Raw genomic sequence first — 12648 nt, 5'->3', positions numbered from 1 at the left:
GTAAGACAAAATGAGAAGACATAAGAATATGTCCCCAATTAAAGAACAGGAAAACATCACAGCAAAAGAGCTAAACAAAATGGAGGTAAGTAATATGCCTGATAGAGAATTTAAAGTAATGGTCATAAAGATACTCACTGGACTTGGTGGAAAAAACAGAGAACTTCAGTGAGACTCTCAACAAAGAGATAGACAACATAGGGGCACCTGGGTGGCTCAGTTGGTTAAGCATCCGACTTCAGCTCAGGTCAATCTTGCGGTCTGTGAGTTCGAGCCCGCATCGGGCTCTGGGCTGATGGCTCAGAGCCTGGAACCTGCTTCCGATTCCGTGTCTCCCTCTCTCTCTGCCCCTCCCCCGTTCATGCTCTGTCTCTCTCTGTCCCAAAAATAAATAAACGTTGAAAAAAAAATTAAAAAAAAAGAGATAGACAACATAAAAAAGAACCAACCAGAGGTAAAGAACTCAATAATTAAAACTAAAAATATATCAGAGGGAATAATTAACAGACCAGAGGAAGCAGAAGAATGGATAAGTGACCTGGAGAAGAGTAATAGAAAGCAATCAAGCTGAACAAAAGAGAGAAAAGAAATAATAAAAAATGAAAATAGGCTTAAGGGAACTCAGAAATACTGTCAAGTATAATAACATTCACATTACAGGGGTCCTAGGAGGAGGAGAAAAAAGGTGGCAGAACATTTATTTGAAGAAATTATAGCTGAAAACTTCCTGAATATGAGGAAGGAAACAGAAATCCAAGGCACAGAGAGCCCCCAACAAAATCAACCCAAGCAGGTCCATACCAAGAAACACAGAAGAGGATGGATGCCACCATGATGTTTTATTTTATAGTAAAGACTTCACCAAAACACTACTAGAACTGATACATCTATTCAGTAAGGTCACAAGATACAAAACAATATACAAAAATCCTTTGTATTTCTATACACTAATAATGAAGTAGCAGAAGGAGATATTAAGAAAATAGTCCCATTTACAATTACACTGAAAATAATAAAACACATAAGAATAAACTTAACCAAGGAGATTAAATACTTGTACTCTTAAAACAATAAAACACTGATGAAAGAAACTGAAGATGACACAAACAAGTGGAAAGATATTCCATGCTCGTGGACTGAGAGAACATTGTTAAAATGTCTATAGTACAAAAAGCAATCTACAGATTTAATGCAATCCCTATCAAAGTACCATAGGCATTCTTCACAGAACTAGAACAAATAATCCTAAAATTTGTATGGAACCACAAAAGACCCTGAATAGCCAAAGCAATCTTAAAGAAAAACAAAATTGGAGGTGAGGTGTCACAATCCCACACTTCAAGTTATATTACAAAGCTGCAGTAATCAAAACAGTATGATACTGGCACAAAAACAGACACACAGATCAATAGAACAGAATAGAGAACCCAGAAATAAACCCATGATTGAGGCACTTGGGTGGCTTAGTCATTTAAGCATCTGACTTTGGCTCAGGTCATGATCTCATGGTCCATGAGTTCAAACCCCACATCAGGCTCTGTGCTGACAGCTCAGACCCTGGAGTCTGCTTCAGATTCTGTGTCTCCCTTGCTCTCTGCCCCTCCCACACTCATGCACACACACACTCTCTCTCTCAAAAATAAAAAATTTAAAAAATTAAACCTCTATTTAAAAAGAAATAAACCCATGATTATATAGGGTCAATTAATCTTCAACAAAGAAAGCAAAAATAAGCAATAGGAAAAAGACGGTCTCTTCAACAAATGGTGTTAGGAAAACTGAACAGCTACATGTGAAAAAATGAAACTGGACCACTTTCTCCATACATAAAAATAGACCCAAAATGAATTAAAGACCTAAATGTGAGACCTGAAACCATAAAAATCCTAGAAGAGAGCACATGCAGTAATTTCTCTGACATCACCCATAGCAACATTTTTCTAGATATGTCTCCTGAGGCAAAGGAAACAAAAGCAAAAATAAATTATTGGGACTACATCAAAATAAAAAGCTTCTGCACAGCAAAGGAGACAATCAACAAAACTAAAAGACTACTACTGAATGAGAGAAGATATTTGCAAATGTCATATCCAATAAAGGGTTAGTATCCAAAATATATAAAGAACTTATACAACTCAACTTATACAACTCAACACTCAAAAAACAAATACTCCAACCGAAAAATGGACAGAAGACATGCACAGACATTTCTCTGAGGAAGGATTACAGGTGATCAGCAGAGACATGAAAAAATGCTCAACATCACTCATCATCGGGGAAATGCAAATCAAAACTACAATGAGGTATCGCCACACACCTGTCAGAATGGCTAAAATGAAAAACACAAGAAACAAGTGTTGGCAAGGATGTGGAGAAAAAGGAACTCTCGTGCATTGCTGGTGAGGAATGCCAACTAGTGTAGCCACTGTGGAAATCAGTACAGTGGTTCCTTAAAAAATTCATGATAGAATTACCATATTATCCAGTAATTCCACTACTTACCAAAAAAACCCCATGAAAACATTAATTAAAAAAGATATATTTACCCCTACGTTTATTACAGCATTATTTACAATAGCCAAGATATGGAAGCAACCCAAGAGTCCATAGATATGTGAATGCATAAAGATGTGATATATATTTTTTGCAACAGGTTTACAGCCAGAACACAGGTGTCATGAAAACCACGGCTAAACCTAAACCAAAATGGGAAAGAAAAATACTCCTATCATCATCATCGTCAATGGACACACAGATTCAGGTAGGTCTACCACTACTGGTCATCTGATCTACAAATGTGATGGGATCAACAAAAAACCTATTGAAAAATTTGAGAGGGAGGCTATTGAGATGGGAAAGAGCTCCTTCAAGTACGCATGGGTCTTGGATAAACTGAAAGCTGAATGTGAACATGGTATCACCATTGATATCTCCCTGTAGAAATTCAAGACCAGCAAGTGTTATGTGACCATCATTGATGCCCCAGGACACAGAGACTTTATAAAAAACATTATTACAGGCACATCTCAGGCTGACTGTGCTGTCCTGAGTGTTGCTGCTGGTGTTGGTAAATTTGGAGCAGTATCTCCAAGAATGGGCAGACCTGTGAGCATGTTACACATTGGGTGTAAAATAACTTATTATTGGTGTTAACAAAGTGGATTCTACTGAGCCACCTTACAGCCAGGAGATATGAGGAAATAATAAGGAAGTCAGCACCTACATTAAGAAAATTGGCTACAACCCCGACACAGTAGCATTTATTACAATTTCTGGTTGGAACGATGAAAACGTGCTGGAGCCAAGTCCTAACATGCCTTGGTTCAAGGGATGGAAAGTCACCCACAAAGATGGCAAGGCCAGTAGAACCACACTTCTTGAAGCTCTGGATTGCATTCTGCCACCAACTCAACCAACTGACAAGCCCTTGCGTCTTCCTCTCCAGATGTCTACAAAATTGATGGTATTGGTACTGTCCCTGTGGGCCGAGTGGAGACTGGTATTCTTAAACCTGACATGGTGGTCACCTTTGCTCCAGTCAATGTTACACAACTGAAGTAAAGTCTGTTGAAACATACCATGAAACTCTGAGTGACACTCTTCCTGGGGACAATGTGGGTTTCAATGTCAAGAACATATCTGCCAAAGATGTTCATTGTGGCAATGTGGCTGGCGATAACAAAAATGACCTACCAATGGAAGCAGCTGGCTTCATGGCTCAGGTGATTATCTTGAACCATCCAGACCAAATCAGTGATGGATATACACCTGGGCTGGATTGTCACTTAGCTGTTCACTGAGCCAAAGGAGATTGATCATCATTCTGGAAAAAAGTTACAAAATGGTTCCGAAGTTCTTGAAATCTGGTGATGCTTCCATTGTTGATATGGTTCCTGGCAAGTCTATGAGTGTTGAGAACTTCTCTATCCTTCTCTGAGCTCTTCTGCTGTTTGTGATATGAGACAGATGGCTGCTATGGGTGTCATCAAAGCAGTGGACAAGAAGGTAGCTGGAGCTGGCAAAGTCACCAAGTCTGTTCCAAAAGCTCAAAAGGCTAAATGAATATTATCCTGAATACCAGTCATCCCAGCCTTAAATCAGTGGTGGAAGAACAGTCTCAGAACTGTTTGTGTCAATTGGCCATTTAATAGTAAAAGACTCATTAATGGTAACAATGCATTATAAAACCTTCAGAAGGAAAAGAGAATGTTTTGTCGATCACTTGGGTGTGTGTGTGTGTGTGTGTGTGTGTGTGTGTGTGTGTGTGTGTGTGACAGTTTTAAGTTATTAGTTTTTAAAATCAGTACTTCTTAATAGAAACAACTTGACCAAAATTCTGTCACGGAATTTTGAAACCCATTAAAATAGAAGCTTAATGAGAAAAAAAAAAAAAAAAGACGGGAGATACACACACACACACACACACACACACTGGAATATTACTCAACCATAGAAAAGAATGAAATCTTGCCATTTGCAACAATATAGATGAATCCAGACAGTATAATGCTAAGTGAAATAAGTCAGACTGAAAAGGGCAAATACCATATGAATTCACTCAGATGTGGAATTCAAGAAAACAAATGAACAAAGAGAAAAAGATTCTTAAACAAAAAAACATATTCTTAAATATAGAGAACAAAATGATTACCAGAGGGGAGGTGGATGGGGCGAATGGGTGAAATAGGGAGAGGGGGTTAAGAGTACACTTATCATGATGAGCACTACCTGAGTAATACACAGAATTGTTGAATCACTAGGCTGTCTACTTGAAACTAATATGTTAATTATAATGGAATTAAAACTATATGTTAATTATAATGGAATTAAAAATGTTTAAATGAATAACCTTTATTTTTTTACAGCAGTTTTGAGGGAAAAGTTGAGGGAAGATACAAAGAATTCTCATATACCTCTGTCCCCATACAAACACAACCTCTTCCACTATAGTATAATCAATGAAGTTAATGAACTGACATATCATCATCACCATAAGTCCACAGGATTTATTCCTAGTGTTATCCATCCTATGGGTTTTGATTAACATATATGTATCCATCATTATAGGATTACAAAGAATAGTTTCACTGCCCTGAAAATCTTCTGTGCTTTCCCTATTCATCTCTGCTTCCCTTCAACCCCTGGCAACCATGAATCCTTTTATAGTCTTCATGGTTTTACCTTTTCCAAAATGTCATATACTTGGAATAATGCAGCTTGTAGCCTTTTTGGATAGGTTTCTTTTACTCAGTAACATGCACTTAAGTTTCATCCATATATTTTTATGGCTTGATAGCTCATCTTAGTGCTGAATAATATTCTACTGTTTAGATATATATAGTTTATCTACTTATCTGCTGAAGGAGATCTTGTTGCTTCCAAGTTTTGACGATTAGGAAGAAAGCTTCTATATAAACATCCATGCACAGGCTTTTATGTGGACGTAAGTTTTCAATTCATTTGGGTAAATACCAAAGAGCATGACTGATTACTGGATCATATTGTAAGAGTATATTTAATTTTGTAGGAAACTGCAAAACTGTCTTCCAAAGTGGCTGCAACAATGAATGAGAGTTCCAATGTTCCAAATCTTTGCTAGCATTTGCTATCAGTGTTCTGGATTTTGGCTATTCTAACAGGTGTGTAGTGGTATCTCATGGTTTTCATTTGCAATTCCCTAAACAACATGATGTAGAGCATCTTTTCATGTATTTACTTGCAATCTGTTTATCTTCTTTGGTAAGATACCTATACAGGTCTTCTGCCCATTAAAAAAAAAAATTTATTGTTTATTTATTTTTGAGAGAGAAAGAGCGCAAGTGGAGGAGGATCTGCCCATTCCTTTAAATGGGTTGTTTTCTTATTAAAAGTTATTTTATATTTTGGATAGCAATCCTTTAATCAGATGTGTCTTTGCAAATATCTCCCAGTCTGTGGCTTGCCTTCTCATTCTCTTGGTGTTATCTCTACAGAGCAGAACTTTTTAATTTTAATAAGGCCCAGCTTATCCATTATTTCTTCCATGGATCATTTCTTTGTTCTTGTATGTAAAAAGTCATCTCTATACCCAAAGTCACCTACATTTTCTTCCATGAGTTCTACAGTTTTGTGTTTTACATTACGATCCATTTTGAGTTAATTTTTATAAAGGTGTAATACATGTCTAGATTCATCTTTTTGCATGTGAGTGTCTAGTTGTTCCAGTACCATTTGTTGAAAAGACTATCTTTGCTCCATTGTAGTGCCTTTACTTCTTTGTCAAAGATCAGTTGACTATATTTATGTGAGCTCTCTGTTAGGGCTCTATTTCTGGTCTCCCTATTCAATTCCACTGATCTATTTGTCTATTTTTTCACCATCACCACACTACCCTGATTAATGCAGCTTTATAGTAAGTCCTGAAGTCAAGTAGTGCCAGTTCTCTGACTTTGTTCTTCTCCTTTAATACTGAGTTGGCTATTCTGGGTCTTTGGTCTCTCCATATAAACTTTAGAATCAGCTTGTCAATATTCACAAAATAACTCACTGGGATTATGACTGGGATTGCATTGGAACTATACAAACTGGGAAGAACTGACATCTTGCCAATACTGAATCTTCCTATCCAGGACATGGAACATCTCTTCCACTTATTTTTAGTTCTTTGATATCTTACATCAAAACTTTATATATTTCCTCATATAGATCTTATACATTTTTTTTTTTACTTTACACCTAAGTATTTCATTTTGGCAGTGATAATGTAAGCAGTAATATATTTTTTAAAAATTTTTTATCATTTATTCATTTTTTGAGAGAGAGAGCGAGCAAGCGCACAAGTGGGGGAGGGGCAGAAAGAGAGGGAGACAGAATCAGAAGCAGGCTCTAGGCTCTGAGCTGTCAGCACAGAGCCTGACGTGGGGCTTGAACCCACAAACTGTGAGATCGTGACCTGAGCCAAAGTTGGACATTTAACCGACTGAGCCACCCAGGCATCCCAACAGTAATATATTTTTAATTTAAAATGCCACTTATTCATTGTTGGTGTATAAAAAACAAATGGACTTTTGTACATTAACCTTATATCCTACAGCCTTGCTAAAAATGCTTATTCATCCTTATAAATTTTTTAACCAGTTTGTCAATTTCTACAAAAAGTCTGCTAATACTATGATTGTGTTGAATTCCGAGATCAACTTGGGAAGAACAGACATCTTAGCAATACTGAATCTTCCAATCTTCCAATAGTATCTCTCTCCATTTATTGTTTAATTTCTCTCAACAGTGTTTTATAGTTTTCAGCATAGAGAACTTATTTTTACATTAAATTTATCCCTAAGTGTTTTATGTTTCTTGATGCTATTATCAATGGAACTTATCTTTTTAAAGTAAGCTCTACACCCAACATGGGTCTTGAACTCGCAACCCCTAGATCAAGAGTCACATGCCTCACTGACTGAGCCAGACAGGTGCCCTGAAACTGTTTTTTTTTTTTCCAGTTGTTTGCTGCTAGTATATTAATTTTTTGCTTATAGACTTTATATCCTATGACCTTGCTAAATACGTTTCTTCTAATATTTATTTTGCAGATTCCCTAGAATTTTGTACATAATCATTTCATTTGTAAATAAAGACAGTTTTACTTATGCCTTCCCAACTTCTATGCCTTTTATTTTTCTTGCTTTATTACATTGACTAGGACCTCTGCTATGATTTAAGTTTATTTGTTTATTTTGAGAGACAGAGCAGGGGGAGGGGCAGAGAGAGAGAATCCCAAGCATGCTCCACACTGTCAGTGCAAGGCCTGGTGGGGGACTCTATCTCACAAGTTCTGAGACCATGACCTGAGTGAAAATCAGGAGTCAGACACTTAACCAACAGAGCCACCCAGGTACCCCAGATTTTTTAACTGATACTTTCAAAGGCTTCTTATGAAATAAGAAAATACTCCAAGTGAAAAATATAAGATATACTATGCAATAGGATATTTATATAAATATTTAGATACATAAACATAGGCTTTAAGAAAAAATATTTAAATGTTTAATTATCTCTAGAAGTATAGGTAATATTTGTTTCTTTCATTATTCTTTGTTTTATATCATACATATAAAATATTTCATAAATAAGAAAAAAATAATTTTAGAACAATTTATTTATTTTTGAGAGAGCACGCCCATGAGCTGGGGAGGGGCCTGATGCAGGCCTTGAACTCAGGAATTGTGAGATCATGACCTGGATGCTCAACCGACTTAGCCACCCAGGCACCCTGAAAAAATTAATTTTTAAATACCCAAAGAGTAAATACTAAAGAACTTGGATTTGATTTACCAAATAAATGCAGACAAGTCTAGAATACCTTAAAAAATAAAATTCTTGTCAGCTATTAGTCTATACAGTTTACATTCTATATCTGAAAACTAATATGTACAGAAATTATTCTGGGGCGCCTGAGTGGTCAGTTGGTTGAGCATCCAACTCTTGATTTCATCTCAGGTCATCCCAGGTTCATGGGATCAAGCCCTGCATCAGGCTCTGAGCTGAACATGGAGTCTGTTTAAGATTCTCTCTCTCTCTCTCTCTCACTCTCTGCCCCTCTTACCTACTCATGCTCTCTCTCTCTCTCTCTCTCTCTCTCTCTCGAAAAAATAAGTAAATAAAAAGAAATTTAAAAAAATAAATTATTTCTTTTTGAGAATAAAAGGTATGGAGAAATCAAAGTGTTTTTATTCTTGTTATGATTGTTTCAATAAATAACGTGAACTGATGCCATTTAGTTTTTTGATAGCTTCCCCAAAACAAGTAATACATAGTCAAGAAATCCTTTCAGAAAGTTTGGAGCAAAACAGAGAAATTATTTAGAACACAACCTGACTATTCACAGTAAAACTAAATGTTATTATTAATAATGGGTGATATTTATTTAAGCATTTCCTATGTATTGGGCACTGTACTAACACTTTATAATATTATCTAACTAAATTCGTGTGATTCTAGGAGATAGGAATTCTATTATTGCCCCCATTTTTACAACTGAGAAAAATGGTTTACACATGTCACATCACATGTAAAAGTTAGGGTTCTAGCACAGAGCTGATTGACTCTAAAGCACAGAGCTGACTGACTCTATATAGGCTTTAGACCTATATACCTATATAGGTATAGGTATATATACCTATTTAGTGTAAAATAAAATCTGATAATAAAAGTAACAGTACAGACACTTAGTTTTTATTATTTTAATCTCTTTGGGAAAGAACATCATCATACAAATAGCTGCTGTTTAAGGATTTTTTTTTTTGATGTTTATTTAGTTTGAGAAAGAGTGTGAGCAAGGAGAGGGGCAGAGAGAGAAGAGAGAGAGAATCCCAAGCAGGTTCCATGACATCAGCACAGAGCCTGATCTGGGACTCAACCTCACAAACCATGAGATCATGACCTGAGCCAAAATCAAGAGTCAGACACTTAACCAACTGAGCCACCCAGGTGTCCCATTTAAAGAACATTTTTAAATAATATTCTAGTTCTTCAAGAACTTCCACAGGGATACTCTTGTACCAGTAGAGTATTAGAAGAAAATAAGATTCAGGAAATCATTACATTACACCTATCATTCCATAGCCACTGTGCATCTTGAAACAAAATGGCACACAATAGTGAAATGAATCTCAATGATTTGTACATCAGGGTGTCAAGCCTAAAAATACAAATTGTATAGTATCTAAGTCTGTTTGGGCTCCTGTAACAAAATATCACAGACCTTGGCAGCTTATAAACAACAGGTATTTATTTCTCATGGTTCTGGAAGCTGAAGTTGGGTTCTGGGCCCTCTTACAGGTTCCAGACTTGTCATTGCATTCTCACATGGCATAAAGAGCTAGGAAGCTCTGTGAGGTCTCTGTTATAAGGGTACTAATCCCATTCATGAGGACTCCATCCACATGAGCTAAGCACTTCCCAAAGGTCCCCTCTCCTAATACCATCACGTTGAGCATTAAGATTCCAACATATGAATGTTTGGGGAAATAAATATTCAGATCATAGCACACAGCTAGTAACTGAATTTATTCTAAATTTCACACTAGAAATTTAACTGTAAAGATATGGAGAAAGTTGAGAAAAAGAAAGTACAGATAGTGAACACTTATAAAAAGTTTCAAACAGATACAAATTAGTAAATTGGCTAAAATATTTTAAGTAACTGAAATTCCCAATGCTGGCAAAGTATAAGTTGATACCTTCACTTACAAATGCTACGTTACATGACACAACTTTTTTTTTTTTTTTTTGAGAGAGAGAGGTGCAGGGCGCAAGTGAGTCGGGGGGGGGGCGGAGAGTGAATCCCAGGAGACACAGAGAGAGACAGAGAGAGAGACAGAGAGAGAGAGAGAGAGAGAGAGAGAGAGAGAGAAGCAGGGCTCATCTGAAGTGGGGCTCGCATTTACCCAAAGCAGGGCTCGGGCTCACTTGATGCAGGGCTAGAGCTCACCCAACTCAAACTCAAGAACCATGAGATCATAACCTGTACGTGAGTCAGATGTGTAATGACTGAGCCACCTAGGCACCTGACACAACTTTTTTTAAATGCCTACAGATATCAAAATATTAATTTATGATACATCTTATGGACAATTTATTCATTAAAAATAATAACTAGAAGACTATGTCATAACATGAAAAAAATGCTTGCATGTCAAGTTAAAAAAAAGTAGTAGGACAAAACTAGGCATATACTGTGATTACAACTGTTTTAAAAATACACGGGAGGGGCACCTGGGTGGCTCAGTTGGTTAAGCGTCCTACTTCGGCTCAGGTCATGATCTCTCGGTCTGTGAGTTCGAGCCTGCGTCAGGCTCTGTGCTGACAGCTCAGAGTCTGGAGCCTGCTTCGGATCCTGTGTGTCTCTCTCCCTCTCTGCCCCACCCCTGCTCATGCTCTGTCTCTCTTAGTCTTTCAAAATTGAATGCTAAAAAAAATCTTTTTAAATACATGGGAATTTGGAAGAGAATATAATAAAATGCTAACATTTATTGTGCAAGAAATGTTTTCCTTTCCTCTATTTTCCCAATATTCTAAAATGGGTAATATTGCTTCTGTTAACAAAAAGTTCCTTTTAAAAATAATTTATTTGGGGTGCCTGGGTGGCTCAGTTGGTTAGGAGTCCAACTTTGGCTCAGGTTCATGAGATTGAGCCCCATGTTGGACTCTGTGCTGACAGCTCAGAACCTGGAGCCTGCTGCAGATTCTGTGTCTCCCACTGTCTCTGCCCTTCTCCCCCACTCATGCACTGTCTGTCTGTCTCGCTCTCAAATATAAATAAAACATTTTAAACATTTTTAAATAAACATTAAAAAATAAAAATAATTCATTTGACGGTGGCTAAATTTGACATCTGGCTGCATGTTGTTTTTTTTATTCTAAGAGACTCAGCAAACCAGCAACTGGCCTGACTTCTGTCCTTTAGCATAGCTTTATAATAATGCTTGCAAGTAATGTACCAGTAAATACAGCAGCAGTATCAAGCATTTTAAAGAATGAAGCTAATTAAGCCAAAAGATGAAAAGTTCTTTGGTTGGCTCTGTGGCCTGATGCTATTAGTTAAATTGGCTAATTATTTCCACATTATAAAACAACCCCAGACATGCTTTAGTGAAAGAAATAGAAAGCAGAACATTTTAATGGAGGGTCAGCAACCTTTCAGAAATGTTGTGTCAGATCTTCATTCACTACTTCAAAAAAGCAGAGACTAGTTGCCATTGCTGCATATTCAGTAGGCTCTTCCAGCCAAGCAAGCCAGTCAGGAAGTGTGATCACTCAAGTCTATAACAAAGGAATATGCAGCTGAGCCTGATACTACTACTGGTTACCAAACAAAAAGGATGTAAACTGAGAATGGAGGGAGAAAAAACGATCATTTTCCAAAACTATACCTGCCTCTTCAAAGAACCTCAACAACTCAACCACCAAACGTGATACAGGTGATAGATTTCTTCAACCTGTGGTACGAGAGTAAGGTAAGAAGTTGTCAAAGGAAGAGAGAAATTAATTTCTGTTCATTCATTGAACAGAAATGAGAATTTGTTATCTGAAAAGCTAATATAGGAAGCAAAGCTCTAGCAAAACAGCATACTGTAGAGTAAACCAAAATACTATGGAATAGTGGTTAAGACAGTTTCTGGAGCCAGTCTATCTGGGTTCATATATCCCACTCAACCATTTACTACCTTTGTGACTTTGAACAAATTACTTACCCTTTTTGTTTAAAATAAAATGTCTGCTATTAGTGTTATCACCACCATCAAGAAAAAGGCACAAAAACGACATAAAAAATCAAAAAGAGATAAAAGTACAAATATTTGTAAGTCATAAAAGACTTCACATCAATTAATTTGAAAACTAAGATGAAATGTCTACCATACAGCAGGTGTTCAGTAAGTATGTATCGGATGAATGATTGAAAAGATGTAAATAATCTGTGTGTTTGTGTATTTTTTTTTTATAAGATATATATGTACCTCCAAAATTGACTCTGGGAGAAACAGAAAACTTAAACCAAACGTCATCCAAGAAAACAAACTAGTTATCAAAAGTGTTTCCTACTAGGAGATCCTGGGTGACTCAGTCAGTTAAGCATCCAACTTCAGCTCAGGTCATGATCTCATGGTTCAT

General features: G+C 36.7%; 1 protein-coding gene and 1 pseudogene across 13 annotated transcripts in view; one reads left to right on the top strand and one right to left on the bottom strand.

Moving 5' to 3' along the window:
* The window catches only part of CD1H11orf80 (chromosome D1 C11orf80 homolog), a 111791-nt gene that overhangs the window by 59443 nt on the left and 39700 nt on the right, over positions 1–12648 (bottom strand). For 2 of the 13 annotated variants that reach the window (XM_045485986.1, XM_045485987.1), the window contains 2 exons: positions 11910–11975; positions 11674–11799 (listed from right to left, as the gene is read on the bottom strand). The exons of 9 other annotated variants lie outside the window; for them this stretch is intronic. Coding sequence is in view for 1 of the 4 variants with exons in the window: in XM_045485985.1 (XP_045341941.1) it covers positions 3694–3715 (22 nt within the window). In the remaining 3 variants the exon portion in view is untranslated. Of the gene's footprint in view, positions 1–3693; positions 3803–11673; positions 11800–11909; positions 11976–12648 lie in introns of those variants that run through there. 2 more of the 13 variants (XM_045485988.1, XM_045485985.1) reach the window with 2 other exon arrangements.
* Positions 2558–4378, top strand: LOC123601971 (annotated as a pseudogene).

Source organism: Leopardus geoffroyi, chromosome D1 (genome assembly GCF_018350155.1).
Source record: "Leopardus geoffroyi isolate Oge1 chromosome D1, O.geoffroyi_Oge1_pat1.0, whole genome shotgun sequence".
In the NCBI taxonomy this organism is placed as follows: Eukaryota; Metazoa; Chordata; class Mammalia; order Carnivora; family Felidae; genus Leopardus; species Leopardus geoffroyi.
The sequence above is the reverse complement of the archived record's forward strand: the minus strand, read 5'-3'. Positions and strand labels throughout refer to the sequence as shown.